Source organism: Protomyctophum bolini (genome assembly GCF_963924005.1).
Source record: "Protomyctophum bolini genome assembly, chromosome: 13".
Lineage (NCBI taxonomy): Eukaryota > Metazoa > Chordata > Actinopteri > Myctophiformes > Myctophidae > Protomyctophum > Protomyctophum bolini.
In genome coordinates this window covers 9,243,254-9,262,778 of record NC_137874.1, presented here as the reverse complement: position 1 = coordinate 9,262,778, position 19,525 = coordinate 9,243,254, and the positions used below count along the sequence as shown (strand labels likewise).

The 19,525-nt window shown below is 41.1% G+C and overlaps 1 protein-coding gene across 2 annotated transcripts; it reads right to left on the bottom strand.

Moving 5' to 3' along the window:
• Window positions 1-5,006: 5,006 nt before the first annotated feature.
• zc3h12b (zinc finger CCCH-type containing 12B) lies at window positions 5,007-19,303 on the bottom strand. Of its 2 annotated transcripts, none has more exons than XM_080780497.1 (6): window positions 19,236-19,303; window positions 12,440-13,263; window positions 11,909-12,048; window positions 10,938-11,172; window positions 10,696-10,802; window positions 5,007-10,605 (listed from the first exon to the last, which is right to left on the bottom strand). In XM_080780497.1, the coding sequence occupies exons 2-6, from the start codon at window positions 13,090-13,092 to the stop codon at window positions 9,173-9,175; spliced, it is 2,568 nt and encodes an 855-aa protein (XP_080636623.1). In that variant the 5' UTR covers window positions 13,093-13,263; window positions 19,236-19,303; the 3' UTR covers window positions 5,007-9,172. The 2 variants fall into 2 exon arrangements, with proteins under 2 accessions (XP_080636623.1, XP_080636624.1); XM_080780498.1 differs by lacking the exon at window positions 19,236-19,303 and adding an exon at window positions 19,129-19,225.
• Window positions 19,304-19,525: the final 222 nt, after the last annotated feature.

Below are 19,525 nucleotides of genomic sequence, written 5' to 3'. Positions count from 1 at the left end.
TACTTTATAGGCTACTTCTACTTCATTAGGCCACATCTCAGAGGCAAATATTGCACTTTTTTTTGCTCCACTACAATTTGTTTACAGCTTTAGTAGTAGCTACTTTAGGCAGATTTGGATTATGAATACAACCTACGTTTATGCCTTATGTATTATTATATAGGCACCAAGCAGCACGTAAAGTAATAACTACTAGTAATTATTACTTTTTATGCAGCTAGTAAAGGTGGGGACTCGGAGCCCCACCTTTAACAGCAGTAAAACACATTAATTACGTATGTGAAATGGGCCATTCTGCATATATGACTACTTTTACATTTGATAATGTTATATTGTAATGCCAATACCTTACCTTTACTCAAGTAAAATGTTGAATATTGGACATTTGTTTTTACTTGTAACAGAGTAGGCCTATGGCATTGTCACTTTTACTTAACCCTGACTTAAAGGGATAGTTCAGATTCTTTTTTAACTTAAGTTGTATGAAATACTTGCCATTAATATAGTGGTTGAAACTGTATTACTATTAATTGATTGCCCGAGTCCCGTGGTGGGAGTTCTGCTCTGGTTTTGGTGAAATATGAAGTAGTTCCGGTCATTTTGTGGGGGGCACAGGGGGCCACGCATTACAAGTAAATTAATCCACAAGACTAACGTCATTTGTATTGTTGACTTATTTCTAAAATATTAGTGCAACCTTCGTTATTTCTTTACCTCAATGTGACACTCTGGAGTGAGTGTGGGGTAGTGGCATTCTCCATCAGCAATGTTGTAGAGAGTGACCCTTGATTTTCACTTTAAGAATTCTATATAGGTTTGTGCTCTTTCTTTAACTCCAATAAATGATCACTCAACTTGCATAATGTTTCTCTCATTAATTCAGCATGATTTTCTGTTTCATAAAGTCATTGACTTTCCATTACACTCATGCACGAGTGTAACTTAAATGTTCTCTAAGAGCAGTTACTCAAATTAACCAGCAGATAGTGTGCACGGGCTAGATGCAGGCTATTGAGCCCTTGTGTGGAACAAACCTTTGTATTTGTTCTTATTTTCACCAACAAATAATTATTGTTATTACATAGCCATAATAATAGGCCTAATAATAATTAAAAATAAAAACTAGAACTACTTTTGTTTTGTAACTCTTTTTATCCCATGATTTTGTAACCCATTTTTCAAACGGTGCCAATTGCCTATAAGAAGCTGTAATCCTGGGCGCTACTCTCCCTCTGCCAAACTGGGGAGAGCCCCGAACTGAGCTCCTATACTTCCTTTAATGCATGAGGAGCATAAGCAGGCACCCTTTGGGCCGGGCATCCCTGTCACATGCCTGCTGGCCCTCCACTCAGCTGTTCCATCACCTTCGAGTGTAATCCAACAGTCTGTATGGGGTGTGGTGGGTTCATGGCAGTTCAGCTGTTAGCACAGAGAGAAGCTTACATGTATTGTATGGCCCACAAATCTGCCTCCTATCCACACTTTTCCTGCTGGGCTGTGTGTGCTCCAGTTCCTATCGATTTGATCCAATGAAAGCCAATGAAACTGGTCAGATGACCAATGATATCCAATGAAATCAACAGGAACTGGAGCACACACAGCCCAGGAAAAGTGTTGATAGTCCCAACTGTAAATGGTCATATGTCTAGAAATGAAATGAGTGTCAAATCATTCTTAGATGTATGCCATCTCTCCTAATCATCTATTCATGACATTGGTTCTCAAAGTGGGGTCCTTGGGGAGTAAAATTAGAAAAATAAGTTGATATAGCATTGCAGTCATTTTAACATATTTTATATTTTGGCTGTTCAATTTTGACTTCTCAAAAATGCCTATTCAAAAATAGCAGATATACAAGCTCACGTTGTGCCATGCTATAATGTGGGTGTCCTTGACATGAGAAAGTTTGTAACAGTAACTTTGAACTCAATAGAGGTATACTGCCTGCAGATAGCTACAATGCGCACACACTGAAATACGTTGAGATAATTACCTTGTTCCGAGTGTGCACATCTGGAAGAATTAGTATATGCCGAAGGCATACTTACTGTTATGTCGTATTTTAAAGGACAGTGTTTGAAAGTGATGTCCAAACTTCTGTCCATGAGTCATGTGTCCATGGGTGAATGCGTCTCAGACACAAGCATGTGGGGCCTGCACAGTAGGTCCTTATGTAGGTGTTTGTCAACATACACAGGACACTGGACAGGCGCCCTTGTGGCCAAAATCTGGGACAAACTGGCTGTTTAAGCTAAATGTATAAATTATAGATTATATGATGAAAGCATGAAAGGTATAGCCTGTTCAAAGGTCAGACCCATGACATGACTTCTATTTGTGCCATGGGAATATGAATGATTCTATGCGTAGGATATAGGCTAGCATGAGTGTAGGATAGGACAATATATAGGATGTGTGAAATAAAGGGAACAGTACATAATTATACATTATTTATTACAAGAAACACATTTTGTCATTAAGACTTACATTTTGTTTGAGTCAACAGACTCAAATAATCAGTCGTATATTTTTGGTCTATAAAAGTAAATTTTCCATTCAGTGTGGATTACAATATATACTTCTGCAGCTTGTAACAACATAACTAAATAGACACATCATTTTATATCACTCTTTTACAAACACAATTCATGACAGTTTGAAAGATCCATATCATGGTCATAATATATATAGAACATGAAGCCTACATAAACTTTCAAAAAACGTTAACTTTATATATCATCAACAATATTATATAAGAAACCTTTATTGGGAGTAAAGGTGTCAGGTGTCATAGCAGCATTAGCAGTTAAGATTGAAACACAGAAGTACAGGTAAGAACCAGGTCAAGAAGCAAACCAAAGATACAGAAGAATGACAAGGAAAATAGAGGTTCGATTCTGACACTAGGCATCTGCACCGTCTCTCTGAATGAATGACAACATGCAGTCTATCAATAAAACAATGTTAGTCTGTCAATGAATACATCTATCGCCAATGACTACTTTAATAAGTATGTATTGTATAAGAAAAGATCTACTGTACAAACTACCACCAGTGACTGATATACACCTGTAGTTGTTTTCTAAAATCTCCACCAGATGGTTCTGATCCAGTTTCTAAAGTGTACAATGTAGACTCAATTGCACAACAAAGTGCACTGTGTTGGATTATTTATGTCAAGCAAGTTTCAAGTCTTTCCTGTCTGCAAGTTGATTTACAGTATAGTTAAATGTCTGTACTGAAATGAATGATCCCTCAGTGGCTTCCTCAGAAATCAATCAATCATGGTATGCTTTTGAAAATGTTCTGCAATAATGTCAAGACTACTACCTGCATGCACAATGCAGGTAGTAGTCTGTATAGGCTTTAAATTACAAATGCTACTGAAAACACGCTTGATTAGAAGCATGTTGTCAAGTTCGTCAACAGAATTGATCTGTAGGCAATAGTTTCTCTGCATAGTAACTGTAGTCCCAGGTTTTCAGAGGGTGGCATACAAGTTTCTTTTTCCGGTTCATATGTTTTTAGTTCAAAATTGCTGACGAGCCAATCAAATGAAGCAATGGGAAAATGAATCCAAACAGGTGTGCCACCTTCTGGAAACCTGGGACAGTTATACACAAAGCCATTGAGATAGAGTTGCATCATGTCCGTTTATGGGTCAATTATTTTACAGCAATGGCGAGTCATGTAGACTAAGAATATTCATATAATACTCAATATTATTTCAATGATTTATTTCCAAAACCAATTTGTAAAGTGTTTTTGGTGTGCTCAGAGATAGAATGAGGAAGTAAAGCTTACCATTGGGAATCTGATAGTTACAAACACTAGCCCAGAGAATAGTTCCATAACATTGAATCCTCATGTGTTGATGAAGCACATGACCTGTGTTTCTGACCGCTCATTGATGCAACCCTTTCTATCCCACTGGCTGTGGGTAATATTTATACAGGACTTGGATGGTGTTCTACATACAACCCCAATTAAACAAAGCTAAATAAAGCTTCTTCTATCATGTGTCATGTCCCTTCAACAATCTTATTTTTGCTGTGTACTTCAAATTTCACGTACAATTCATGTAATTTCATGTAAGAAATATACAATGGTATAGGAATTACATTTTCAATTTACAATAGCACAATTGTTTAGTTTGTAGGTTTCAGATATAAAATAAAATAACTGCATTTAAATTACTGACTTTGTAGCTCAAAAAGTGCAAAGTCAAAAGCACATTTATTATAGCCAATTGCCTTTACAACCAAGATACACATCAAAATCACTTTGCTTTTGGTCAGCATCAAACCGAGTCAGACCTAAAGTTGATTCAGTATTAAAAAAGTTAGTCATAACTAACATAAAATATCACTATTACCACAAAGCCAGGCTCACAGCAAAAGGTTAAATGCTGTTCATTTGAAAGAACATGAAAACTGGACTCAAGACATACCTGCTTTATCAACAGGGTTATATTCTACATCAATGTAAATGCCAAACATTCAATTAACTTGCAAAGTGCATTCATAGCTTTTATACCATGTGGAGCAGCATCCTTCATCTTTCAGAATAAAAGTGCTATTCATATATAGCATGTCATGAGCCAGTAACCCAGACAATTACGCTTGATAATGCAACCCAGCAATAACTTTGGCATGTTTTATTAGTTGAAATATATTCAAAGATATTGACAATACTACAAATATAGTGTAAAGCAGACATGTGGCAATTGAGTGAGGAAATAGCACTTCATAGTGCACGGCATACAACACATACCTTTTTTTTTTTTTTTACAATGCAAGTAATTCACTGTTTACTTTTACAGATAACCTTATATATGTACACATGACTGTACAGAGAGGACACCATATGCTAACAGCTGCACACAGGTTATCTGTGCACTTAAACATACTGTAGCATGTAAATGTCCCTATAAATAAACTACTGTACCCAGTAAGAATTAGTACATACCAATGGGCTACTCCCAGTGACACACAGTGTCACAAACATTATAGCATTGATCCCCCCCCCCCCCCCCCCCCTTTAAATAAAATGATCATACTATACATTTCATATTTTTTACAATCAAGTTATAGATACAATTTGTATCAACAAGCAAAAGTCAATTCTAGACATTTGTGGCTTAGTTGTTTGCGGGCACTTCAACGGTAAAATGGGGAATATGAGCCACGATCCCTGCTTTCATTTCGACCTTTAAAAAGAGGACAAATGCAGTATATAAAACGTGATAACACTGCCTATGACCCAGGTGAGATCACAATTCGTGCAAAATTGAACAAGTCAAACTGTGGGCAGGACTTGGTGTCAACTGTGCACTAAGCATTTCATTTGCTTAGCACTAGAGACAAACCTTTGCTACCAGAAGAAAATGGTCAGTGTTACGCCTGCGATTAATGAGTAGCAATAGTTTGGAGTTGGTTACTTTTTGCTGTTCTTGTCTCTTTATTTAAATGCAAATGGCCACCAAATATGGCCTTACACACATTTGCAAATCAGATGCTTCAATTATTGTACAATGATTACCAAAGAGTCAAAACTGGCACTCTGATTTCACCAATGCAATAGGCTGCTCCTAATGGTTATCACTTGGGGGAAACAAAATATCCTCAAAAAATAAATATGTTCACTGAATAGAAGTCTATTTCAGTATAGAGGTCATCTGAATCAGCAACCTTGTGTGTGTGTGTGTGTGTGTGTGTGTGTGTGTGTGTGTGTGTGAGTGCGAGAGAGTGTATGTGTACCAACCACACTGTATATATGATATACTATATTTTATAAATTACACTGTAGCCTATATTATTTTTTTCATTATGTTTCTTTAGCAGTCATTTAAAGTTCAACATTCTCAAGAGAATGCAGTGTTAAAAAAATATGGCACGCAAACTTTAAGCCAAATGTCAGAAACAACCTTGACAGCAGTCTTGCAAACTTATTGTTTCACAGGAAGAAACATTTAGGCAGTTTTCTGTACCTTCTCATGAAGACGAGGCCCAATGTGTCCTTGTCTTATTTCATGAAAAACAATGTCAGCTATGCCCAAAATTCCTTTGGGCAAAAAATGACATTCAAATCCAAATCACATACATAGTTGAATTCTCTTTACATGCGTTATTTGACATTGGTTGTCCTCCAGCCATAAAAGGAAAGATACATTTTACAAAAACACCCAATGAGACAAGGCCAGTCTTAAAAGGTAAAACCACACTCAGTTTAAAAGTGTTTCCCCTATAGATAATGAATGTTACATCATCAAGATGTGGTTGGGCCCTGTGCGGCTCCATCGACAATAAACAACATCCGTTGCAGAATGAGTCCACACATTTACAACAGTGTAATTTCCACTTTAAAGTAGCTAAACCGGATCCTTACTTTGCTTAACCGTTAACGATCGCCTAGTAATTTGTGGCAGTTGATTCTCAATGGAGCTATACAAAGTACAGTATATGGGTGTGATATGACAGATAATAACAGGGCTAAATGTCTCCGTTACATTTCTGGCAATACAAGGCATTTGTGTTCAGTAATATACCTCAACTGTTTTAGGGGATAAGAATACCTGAGTCCTGTGGTATTACCCTTTACATGCAAATGACATTTTAACCTGGCATGGGCCACCTTTACATGGTGCACCAAGTAAATCCACTCTAATAGTCTTATATACTCAGTCTCAAAGTTCAGGGCAAGTACATACACACAAAGCATGTCCAAGTTACAATTATCAACTTAAATGTACTACATTTAAGGATTTTTACTAAATATATACTGCCAATCAGAGGTGTCTATAGCTGGTAATTTCTGGTTTCTCAGACCGAAAACTGAGATCCCCTGGGAGGATATCCTGAATGCTTTTATTTTCAAATTTACTATATATATTGAAAAGTATTTGTATTAGGCTACCATATTTAACACATTCCCAGGTCTTAGGGTTACAACTAGGAATCTAGCAACTTGTCTGTCAAACTATACTAATGTCCCACCAGACTACTGTTATTGCACCTATTTATTATTAGTGTCAAAATAACTGGTGTCATCAGAAAACATGTGCTTGTATTTCTCTTCCAACATTCTTTACACCTTTTGAGATATTTACGTTTTAAACTTAAAATTGTCCACACCCTCTGTCGCACCCTATTGGACCTAAAATTCTGAAATGGTAGTTACTGTACCAAACTTTGGTAGGTTCAATGTCTCACCACTGAAAATACACCAATTGGCCTCATGTTGGTGCTAAAACGACATTTTTTATTTCAGAACTGCAAGTTGTAGAAACAACATTACTTCTTTCAAATGCAACTCAATCAACCGCTGTACACCAAAATCACTTTGCCTTCTGCCCATATGCTGTGCAATAAATGAAAAAAGTGCACTTCATTTGTATTAACACATTTCTGCAGTTCTATACTATGTTGGCAAAATCCGGCCCTATAAGAAATCAGGCTCCAGCCAGATTATTTGAAACACCTTGGCACTTCACTCTCTCTCTCTTTAAAACCTGCTCAACCCATGAGATAACTGCAATATATTTAGTGTAAGTGGCTGTTACAACAATCTGTATTTGTGCAGAAAGTAATAACTAATTCCCCCTGTTTGTCGTAGGGCTGAGTATCACACAATTAAGCTTTAAAACTGTACCATTAAATACAGTACATGAAGCGCCTGTTTGAAACAAACATACCTGTATTACACTTCCGATAGTAGAAAGCATTATCAAAACTATATATATATATATATATATATATATATATATATATATATATATATATACAGTATATATATATATAATTGAAATCCTAAATGAAGCATCTATAGTGAAATCAGCAAACCGACAACTGTAACTTTCCCGAACACTGATGCAAAGTTTCTACGTTAATCTGGTCAATCTTCTGAATTTAAATGCAAGAGTTCTGTAGAATACCGACACTTGACAATTCTCTTTTTTTGGCATCATTTAGCAGCTTATAAATGTCTTTGAGATCATGGCTTATCGTGTGAATTATATGTACATAGATGTGTGCACAGGTATACAAGTCAAATCTCTTTTGGGCTTGTTATGTGCACTAAAAGTTCTACCAAAATAGTTTGTGAAGTGAGACTGAGAAAATATATATTTTTTTAGACACTGAGCTAGTGCTTTACATTTCAAAGGAGGAGGTTCAATGACAAAGATTTTCATTGAATCCCATTAGACAATGATTAAAGCGTGAGGTCATTCAGATATAAGGCCATTAAATGTCAAAGTTCATGCTCTGAGGTATGCACTTACCTCCCACTGACTCGTCTCAGAAAGATCACTGCACAAAAAAGTCACAAATATTATTTACAGCAGTGGCAGACCTACGCAAATATATCTATAGTTAAAGTGTACCGGTAACACTTCAGAACTAATTCATAATACATTGATAATAACCTGAACAAGAGCCATGTAAAATATATATACATTTTCATCCAGGTCAAATTTCAAAAGGTAAATGTAGTTTAGTTTAGTTAGTTGTGTGTGTGTCAGAGGTGCCATGGCTGTAAGCTTGGGTCATGATGAAATTGAATACACATTGGCTGGATAAAAATGAAACACTGCACTATGGATTCTGTATTGATTTTGAGTATTGTTTTCCCATTTGTATAGCAATGCCAAAACTGGCACATCATCCTGCATCTTAAAAATTACATGGATATTACAAAAATGCATGAAACCTTATGTAAATGATTGTTAATGAGTACATTACAGAGCCTGCTATGAAGCACTTGCTCAGGTTAGATATTATTAATGAGTTATGAATCCGGTTTAAAATCCCATTATCTTGTATCAAATGCACCACATTTAACAAGAATAGATTTTGTGTGAAATATCTAAGATTTCGACGTAATTTACTGAGGACAGTTTACTAATATGTTGACTTAATGATTTGAAATCACAATGCTCAGTGCCACTCACCGGACATAAAAAAGATCAACTCCTGAGGGCATGAGATGTTGTGCATACAGCCAACATCAAAATAAGTGACTAAAGTTGCCATATAGGTCCTTATCTAAATAAATACCCCTGGCTTAAATAGCCAGAGTAGTAACAGGTGACATCTCATTATGTCTACCATTGAAATTATCGTACCATTCCTTCCTTGCTGAATCTCTGCATGTTTGAGATTCTGCTAATGGTTCAATGACACGACCTCAGCTTTGCAACAATTACAGCAGCAAGTTGCTGTGGGTCTGTCAAATGAGGGTTCTTCTCCATGACAGAATGTACAACATAAGCAGGAAAAATGTTGCAGAGGTTACGATATGTTTGATGCTGGTGTTCGGGGATGACGTGCCGTTCTTGATGTTCAGAAATGGATGCGTTCTCCCACGGCGAGTTCCAAATTTGCTCCATTTTATCAGGCATGCTACGGACCATCACCCTTTCGCAACATGGCATCAGGCTGTTACTAAGTAGGTACGAGTGATATCCATAGGATTCATTGGCTCCACATGGCAGAGGGTCCCAACTTGCATGTTGCTCGCGGCACAGTGGCGGTCGCCTCTGTTTCATGGGGTTGCTCTCGTATAATCTCGAATCCGATATGCTGTCCATGCGTGTCATGCCAAGAGAGCGTGTAGGCTGTGAGGATAAAGGTGGAAGGACATTCTGCGTTAAGGGATAGTCTCCAGGGCAGCTGGACCTCGCTCCGACCGCAGTGTGCTGGATATGCGGCGCAAGATGAGATATAGACTGTTTACGTGGGCCCTGCTTAGGTTCCTCAGGTCCATAGCTCTGAACACTTGCCAGTGCTTCACGGTGAAATCCACGGGAGAAAGCTTGGATCCTCGCCTGTGCAGAAGACTGCTGCTGCCCCTTAATGCTCTCCTCTAGGCTACTGTCCAAAGAGCTCGAGTACTGATCTCCATAAGAGGAAAACGGGTCACTGTTTGATTGGCTGAGGCAAGATTCATGGCAACGGCTAGGGTTCCTGTGGTACACGCCATGCTCGTGCTCCATGCTACAGAAACTGTCGACGTGCATGCTGCTCATGCTCATATTTGAAAAGTCACTATGCAGAGAGTAATACCCATGGTCACTCACTTGGGAGTCATACTTGGGAAACTGTTCGTTGTACGTGATGGAGGCGCCGTGGCTGTTGGTGACTAAAATGGGCGGGTAATGTACGCTGGACATGTGCTCCAGAGAGTTCTGTACGAATTGCATCGATCCCGGCACCGGGCTGCTGGCCGACCTGGTATTCAAGGCCCCCGCCGCGTGGCTCTTGCTGGGCTGCATGGTGGGCACGCTGAGAGCGGACACGAGGGAAGGCACAGAGTTCGTCTCGGGCTTCCTACCAGACGCCGGCGCCTCTTCTGGCTCACAGACCACCGAGCGAATGCTGGGGTCGGACTGACGTTTGGGCGGCACACGTTTGGCCTCGGAGCCGCCGTCCCCTTTCACGCCCGCTTGGCCCCCGGCGCCACACTTGGCCAAAGCCCCTTCGCTCATCGTCTTCACCGCGGACAACTTAGCGAAGGCCCGCAGTTCATCGGCCACAGAGCGCTGAGTCTGGTTCACGCGCTCCGGATGGTAGTACTTACACTTGTGTCCATATGTGCACTTTTTCCCTGTTTTAAAAAGGAAAAGAGTCAAACTAATAGTTACCCAAAGTACCAAATAGTCCTACTGACAAATAGCGGGTTGTTTAATTAACTCACCATAGGGGCAGGGTTGTTTTTTGTGCTCTGGAACGACGGGACGTTTCCGGAGGAAATTCTCTAAGCTTGGGCCATGTCGTCCTAAAGGATCATCAGGGGGCATGAACCTAGAAGACAAAGGAGTTTCACTTGTCATTTAAATGCCATCTTCTTAATGTCAACCCTGCCACACAAATCTCAAACAATTTGTTATCATTTTAAGAGTGACGCTGCCTTGAACATAATGGACTGTGATTGCTTACTTGTCATTGACAAATGAGTACATAAGCAGGCGCTCCTCAATGAATTTCTTCCACTCTGGTTTCTCATTTTGCAAGTCCCTGTAGTTGTCATTCGACACAATAATTCCATCAGAATCATAAGCCAGCTTCACTATGAAGCGATCATCATAGCAAACCACTCTCCTTCCCTGAACTCTTCGAGACGGGGTGAACACCAGAATCTTTTCTTTTTCCAACTTGCGTAAAATGTCTTGATCTGCAAGAGATGTTTCAACAGGTTTAACACATCGGTCGTTTGTGTAGTCATGGGATACAGATCACGGGGCTCAGTCAATCAATTCAGATTTCAAATAATAAACATCTATTTATTTAACCAATCCCTTGTTTATCCATTGCACATATTCACGTACCGCCGGCCTTACATACTGCATATGCCGTGAGTGTCATGTTTTATAACCAGGGGTGCACACAGCCAGTGCGCATGTGGAGCCAAAATGCATGCTGTGCGGCAGATCAAACGCATGGAGTCGCTTTTGCGTACCAAAAGCCACTGGGACAGGAATTTACTTCATGAGAATCCTGGCTGTATGCAACATTCCGGCGCATACAGCCAGGCACCCTTGGAAGAAGCAAGCCCCATTACGAGCTCCTGTGTACTGTCGCATACTACAAATGTCTATCTATGTCCTGTAAATAGACTTAGAAATAAGACTCGTGTTGACTGATCATTACAAGTGGCTCTTATTTTGAAGAGGAAGTCAGTTTTGCTGGTTGCAGGAAGCAGAAGCACTGACAGTTTTCTGAAAAAGCTATGTTTCTATGTCAGTCTATGTCAAAAAATAGCAGACCTACAAGCTCGTAGCGCGCCACTCGGTGGCGCGCTATGAGCTTGTAGATCTGCTATTTTTCAATAGCTAAAGCATAGCATAATGCCAACACCAAAAGGGGTTCCCGCGCAAAATGGGTTAAGAAAAACAACTTTGCTTTACTACCTGTGATAGGGGCATCGGGCCTTGACTGCTCTTTCCTCCAGGCTGGAACAAACACAGTGATGTCTTTGTGTCCTTTCTCCCTGAACCATTCGACAGCCAATTGTATACCACGGCAAGAGAACACTTCTTTGTTTCCATGGCTACAAAACAAAGCAACACAAAACCAACATGTAAATGGTCTACTTTAAAGTACATATAATGAGCATCAAAGAAATATGTGCACCTCCATTTTCTTTTAAATGCAAAGAGCTGAACTTCAAACTACAAAACTTGGGGACAGAATAAAAGTTTGCATACTGTAGCTCCCTTTTGTATATATATTGTTTGGTACCACCCGAGTGGTGATGAGCGACGTTGCGAGCACACAGCTCTTCTTCAGACTACTTTAAAGAACATACATCAACACAATATCAACTGGTAATGGTCTACTGAAAAGAAGATGTGTTAAAGGGAAGTGTCAAATAGCCGCCTAATCGAGTACATTCTGACTGAAGTAAAGAAGTATGATCGTGCATAATGTTAGTGTCTTACCTCATCGCCACATTTGACGCATCAATGACGATGGGCCTGAGGTTATCAAAAACGTCCACAGATTCTTCTTCCAGGGATGCTTCTGAACTAACTACCTCTTTAACAGAGGGGGTCCAAGTGGACGTCGTGGCCGTACTGATGCTGGCATGAACTTCAGGCTCCATCTTGTTACCGAGCCTCACCAACTCGGCGAGAATATCATTAATGAGAGCGGCAGCCCCCAGCTTGTGAAGCACGGCCTCCACCTGTTCCCCCGAGTATCCCAACTTCAAGGCAAAGTCCATTTTGGTTTGGTAGTCCCGTTCGCTGGTAGCATGCTTGATCCCCGGCGGTCCGTCACTTGCGTCGTCGACGCGGAACTCGTGCACGGTGCTACTCTGGGACTGGGAGAAGCTGGGCCGGTCGAGGCACGGAGAGCGACAGAGCTGTCGGTGAGGTTTGGTGGCGACAAAGGGCTCCCCCCTCCTGTGGCCGCTGTTGCTCACCTGCAGCCGCTGCTGTGCCCGCTCCTCCGACTCGCTGTCCGAGCTGCTGTCGTCCTCGGAGTCGCCACAGCCATGCCGCCGGGCCTCACTCGAGTCAATGGCCGCCTCCTCCCTGCATGGTGGGGGTTTTTCCATTTTGAGCCTCTCCACAATGGACCATGTTGACATCACGTTTGCATAGCCACCTGAGATTTCCACCACATGATTTTCTTTTTCAACTCCACAGCAGCCCGGGTGTCATGTTGTGTTCAGTTGTTGACTTCAGCACGGTCTGCGTAGGGTCAAAGTGATATGGTCTCTCCTCTGTTGAGCGGACGAATTCAAAACACTACGTGAAACCTGGAAGTACAAAACACAGAAGTACTAATTAGCAATGTAGACCCGCACTCAAAGCAAACGTTTTTTATTTGTTATGGTTTCATTAAACTGGAAAAGATAATGTAATGGAAATCTGTTGCATTCAGTTACAACATGCACTGATCCTTTCAAACGTGCAACAGAACAGATCACAATGTTGCTGCACAATGGCAAGATTGTGGATTAAAAGGAACCTTGATTACGGGCCAGCCAGTGGTTTACAATGGCGGGGTGGGGGTCTGTGGAGCACCTGCCTCAAAATGCATCAATAATAGGCTATGATCTATCTGCAAACGGGTAAGGACTTAATAATAATCATAATAATAAGGGAAAGAAGTTCAGTCACACGAGGGACTCGAAAGGGCGAGGTTGCGTGCACGCATTCGCCTCGTTGACGGCAGACTGCTGTGTGAGCGCTGGCGCTTTGGCATGGAGGGTCAGATCAACATGGAATGAATTCTGTATTGGCTATATAAGGAGCATGTGACGAATCACGAATGTCCCGGGCAAGTGGTCACCTGCCTCAAAATGCATAGCCTATCAATAATAAGCTATGATCTCTCTTTGAACGGTAAGGACTTAATAATAATAATAATATAGCTTCCCAGGACAGGACAGTAGTTACAATGGTGGCACCTTCTGTGTAATGCACGTTGCCTAAATGTGCGATTAAACCCACTACCTCAGTATTATTTAATAAGCACACTGTTCTCAATGGTGCATTATGTATGAAGAGAGCTACCTCATGTTCCTATTTAACAGATTTACGGCGGCTAATTGTTTAATCCAGGGTTCCACCACGCCTAATATGCTAAACCCGCTATTTGTTTTGTGTTTAATTTGACGGATTTCAATAATTAAAATGAAACGGCGGCTTTGTCGCGGACCTGGTGACGAGGCCGTCACGCTATGATGACGAAACCGGAAATCAACCCATGCTCTGGGCTGCTAAGGCTTCTGGGAAATTGAGCCCAATGCACGTGAACGAGGGGGTAGGGACAATCTTGGCTCGCTTTGCTCTTTGTCTGTGACCCGGATCAAGAAAGTCGGATCGTGACAAATCATGACAATGAACACAATGTTTTGAGCCGATCAAATATAATTTGATTTATAAAAATAATTTATATAAGAAGAAAAACAAAACAAATAGTGTTGTCTCCTGCCTTTATTTTCTTCTTTCTAATGATTTGATCGGCCCAAAATAGTGTTCATTGTCATGATTTGTCACGATCCGAGTTGGCTTTGTCTGCGGCGTAACCGTCTTTAAATAAATACTTTAAGAAAAGCCTAAGGGAAAAATGCATTGGGATTCATTTCCTGGGCCACTCGTCGTTCTGAAAGGGGGTGGGACTGCGACGCTCTCCCGCAGCCAACCATGCATTAGCAGGGTCCAGACTCCACACAAATAAATGGAAATGCGGTTTCAAGAGGGAGTGGTTAACCAGGCTACGAAAATGGATAGTGTGGATCAGAGGTTCCCAAACTGTGGTGTACGTGTGCACCCCTTGTGGTGCGCGAACGCCTCCTGCTGTTTTATCGTGTTATTTAGCAGCACAAATGGCAAACCACTGTTGTAAGGAGATGTATAGAGCAGCTGCGGGAGTATACACTACAGCAGCTGCATGTCTCTCGATGCAGTGACATTCTGTGATTATTTGCCATAATCATATTTAAGAAAGTTTCATTTTGGGCCAAATACGAGACTTAGAGTTGGGGGGGTGCATCAGCTATAGGTCAGGAGGTAACGGGGTGCACAGCCAATAAAGTATGGGGACCGCTGGTGTGGATGATCCTATCTATCCTATCTAATCCTATCTATACATATAATTAGGAGATCATTGGGAGATCTAAAGGTCAAAAGGTCCTTTGACGAATGACTGTGAGCTTTAGTTCTTTAGTTCCGTTTCCCATGACCCTCTACCATATTGCCGAATTTTGTGGAAAACTGCCAGAACTGCAAAAAAATGGCAGAATCACAAAAGAACTAAGGGGTCTGTGCTCCTTCGGGCTTGACCCCTAATAATAATCAGACTACCTACTCTGTGGGATGATTTTAATTTGTGCATATATATGTAAACATTTGTAATGAAACTTCTGTGACTAGGATTCACCATTGGGAAAACCAAGCTCTACTTTCCCCCAGCCTGCAAGTAAAATACAACCATTCTAGCTTCAAGAGGCTCAGCCCATTACATGCGTTGCCTAGCAACACAGCCCTGTCATCAGCTAACTCCCTTTTACCAGTCACGACTAACACAAACAGCTCATCATCTCTCTAGGCAGCCAGTAAATGCAGAACATTTTGGCCTACAGTGGAACTCCACACTAAAAGTCTGGAGCCAGCAATCATGCAAACCAAAATTTGCCTCATTTTGGCTACCGAATGTACAGGTGGTACTGGCCAGCACGCGTGTGCACATGCCGCACACACACACACACACACACACACACACACACACACACACACACACACCCCATTTCCTAAGAAGACAGACATGACATTCTTTAAAAATCGAAAAGGTCTTGACAGCACCATGGCATATACAATAGCATAAGCTTCTGCCATGTTCAGGTTACATGACACATCTATGAAGAACAGCTAGTCCAATCGTTTTCCCTCCACCTCCACATTCACATGCTTAAGACATAGCAAGGCCTCAACACTATCTTTCCACATGCACAGGCTGCACGTGCAGGTCCGTTTCATAGCAACAAGTGAAGCAGGTCCCTTAAGCCCCCCTTGTACAGTTGCCCCCCCCCCCCCCGGTCTGCTGGACAAGGGATAAAGTGACCAATTCTTATTTTTCTTTTGCCAACTAACAATTTAAAATTAGACAAACGGCTAGCCTGTTGGGCTGTTGAAGCAGTTAATGAGAGTGGTTGATAAGCGGTTAATGAGAGTGAACAACAGAGAATGTGTCGTGCAGGTCTTTTTTGTGTACTAAGTGTGTGTAAAGAACAATTTGTTATACGAGATGAGAGACGAGCATATCGGCTACATATAGCTTCAAAGGAATTGAAGACAAGAACAGTGTTCTATAAAGGCTTTATCCAAGTCACTCATCTAGGCTGGGATTTAACCATTTACTTAGTTTATTGTTCTTATGTACACCCAGGGAAAGCTGCCGTGCACAGTTTCTCATTTTCAGAAAACACTACAGACAGAACAACCTGGGAGCTGACCAGCACACTGAGCATACCCCACCCACTGGCCACCCGGGCACCGAGCAGCTCCACTGTCTGGAGCAGTTAAGGGCGTTGCTCAAGGGCACTTCAGCAGTGTTGGGTGGAAGGTACGCGGTGGCCATTCACTTCCCCAACCCCACCCAGATATCTCCAGCCAGTCCGGGGAATCAAACCTGTCCGTAACAAGGGCGCTCCTCTAACATTTAAGCCACCTCGCTCTGCCCCCAATAAAAAATAAATTGTTAATATGTGCTTAATTTGGCGCTAGTATTACCCCAAACATAATGAGAACATAATTTATTGTTTATACAAACACAAAGCCATCGTCGTGAATACTTTTCCTGGTGATGCCAAGATGTTGTGTCTGTCCATATATTTTCAGAGTTTACTTTAGTGTTTAACTGTGTAAATATAAAACCTATGGTCCATTTGCACACCACACTGTATGTATCGCTGTTCTCAACTGGCACAAGCTTATCGTAGGTGGATTCACTATAACCTACCAGACACACTTTTCAGGACAGAGATGTGCCTCATAGTGTTTTTTATTTCTTTACTTTTACTGACTTTATTTTGTGTATAGGTCAAAACCTCAAAAGACTGAAAAGTTGTTTCTGATTACTTTTATATTAGACAATCAACTACTTTCTAGTTGTAACGAACTACAGTAGTGATTGCCAGGGGCCCAGGGCCCAGATCAATTTGTTCAAAAGTGAAATAAAAATAATTATGGATGCTTAAATCTGCAACCAGCCACCAGCACAAGCATTAACCAACACCAAATCCAATATGGGTGGCGGTGGCTCAGGGGTAGATAGAGTGGCTGGATGGGAACCGCAAGGTTGCCAGTTTGAACCCGGGCTGCCCCAGAGTTAAAGGCTATATAAATGCAATGCAAAATTGACCAACATATGTATTGCCAATTTGCCTATACACACATTTATTAACCAATAATACACACGCGTGCTATACTGTAAGATATTGGTGTGCTGTGACTGTAACTTAGCATAAGGCTGAGTGAAATACATTAGCACACCAGTGTCAATATCTCACAGAATAGCATTCCAGAGTCCCTCTCATGTATTATTATGATGATACTGCAGTTTCAACAATATTTATTCCATTAAAAGGCCAAATCTACAGGTGGCTCACAACTCCTGTAGATCTGCTATTTTCTGTGAATGTTGCCACCCTCACAATAGGGTAGTCTCGCGTTGCCAGACTGTTGCCTCTCGCAACTTTCAAATGTCTCCATCATACAGTCTGGAGGGGGGATGGGATACCAATTTCATCCAATCAGGAGAGACCTCTGACCTCATAAAGGAGGAACAGGATTCAGGATAAATAAGTGAAATTTGGAGTGATAAAACGTCATACACACACACACACACACACACACACACACACAAAACAGTAGTCCCCAGGTTGAGTATGGTGGTCCCTGCCTCATGTTACAATCCATTAAAACACCCGCTATGACTGAATTATTCCACAAAAATACCTTTAAATGGCAAATTGCAGTGCAAATTCCTTCCCTAGTCTATTACATGTGTCTGACTGGGACTTGTGGACTGTATAAGACACCATCTTCAGAAGTTTCTTAATTTCCTTCAAAAAGGTACAATCGGCCACTAGAATTGGGCAATATATCGAAGTGACATGAATGAACATCTATTCTGTACGCCCGGGGTGACTGGGTTTTCCTGGCGTTTTGAGGCGAGCCTTCCAGTATTCCACTAGAATATTGTTCAGTCAGTGTATAAAAGTGAAGTAGTTTACTGAAGAACCCTAACAAACAGACCAAACGTTGAAGAAATGTACGTTTGTCAGAGATTTGTCTCAAAAACACGCATTAATGCTAAAACGTACGTGTTTTCGTTTTGAGAATAATTGGGTACAACAAGTGAAACCCAGCCGAAAGATGAATGTACCGTTATTATCAAAGCCATGGAGTCAGCCCTTTATGAATCATACGTAACCTTACAAACTGCATGACTGCGCAATTGAACCTGGCCCGTCCCTGATGAAACATTTTTGCCCCCCAGTCCATTAAAATTCGATGGACACGAAATTAGCTAACGGAGATTCAGACTATATATCACAACAGCAGCGTGATAAGTTCATGATGCTGGGCATCACACACAAAAACCTGCCATAACCTGGCAAGTGATGTCAGCAGCACATCATCATCATCAACCCAATAGGGCTAATGCACTTTTTCCCGATATTCTTGCGATATTTGACACATTTGTGGGATGTGTTGTTACTATTAGATAATTGTCTTTACATCGACATATATATAGGCCCTGGCTGGACATAACACCTAGCAAACGTTAGCTAGCCATCAGTTAAGCAAATAAATGATCCTTCCTATACAATCCTGCATCTGTGTTCTCTTTGAATCACAGCCGTACATGTTAGTCAGTGCGCCTAAACCACCATCTATTCTGGCCACTCCATCTATACTATAATAGTTACGATGAGCTAGCCATGTATAGCTAAGGCCAACTTAACAGCTGACTTTCGATATCCAAAAGGTAACATTGACATTGATAATGTTATTTAGCTTTAACGTTGGCTAGTTAGCCCTGTGCTAACATTATCGGCAATCTCTGTGACTTAAACTTAAGTTAAAGTGTGCCCTTGCTTTCAGTTCCCTACAAATGGCAAAACGGGTGATTCTTTCTCAACCTGGTCACCTAGAACGCGTATAATTCCGAAGCACACTTGTGATTAGTAATAACGGTGCGGAATCGTGCGGATCCTACCTTGTTGCTGTCATCGTGCTTCCCCTCCGCGACAAACGTTACACTGCTGCCATTTGTGCTGCTGTCGCAGTTTGACCGGGGTTGCCAGATAATGGGATAGAAAAGCGCAACCTAAAGCTCCCGAAATAAATGCTCAAAACAATTTGCTCCCAGAACTTGGGGTTTCCCCCTAGGCTGACTGCGTGAATATACGAGTGACTCGAGTCGTGACTGTGTAGCCAACATCATTGTACTATCAGTAATATACAGTGTGGAGAGAAAAAGAAAATATAAAACAATTGGGGACCGTT

What these genes read in the sequence shown, in the direction of transcription:
- zc3h12b (XM_080780497.1), bottom strand. Translation starts at nt 13,092, where the DNA reads ATGTCAACATGGTCCATTGTGGAGAGGCTCAAAATGGAAAAACCCCCA. An exon ending in GCGTCAAATGTGGCGATGAG is followed by an intron (nt 12,049 to 12,439) that starts GTAAGACACTAA and finishes TTTGTTTTGTAG; the next exon opens with CCATGGAAACAAAGAAGTGT. An exon ending in TACTCATTTGTCAATGACAA is followed by an intron (nt 10,803 to 10,937) that starts GTAAGCAATCAC and finishes TTTGTCTTCTAG; the next exon opens with GTTCATGCCCCCTGATGATC.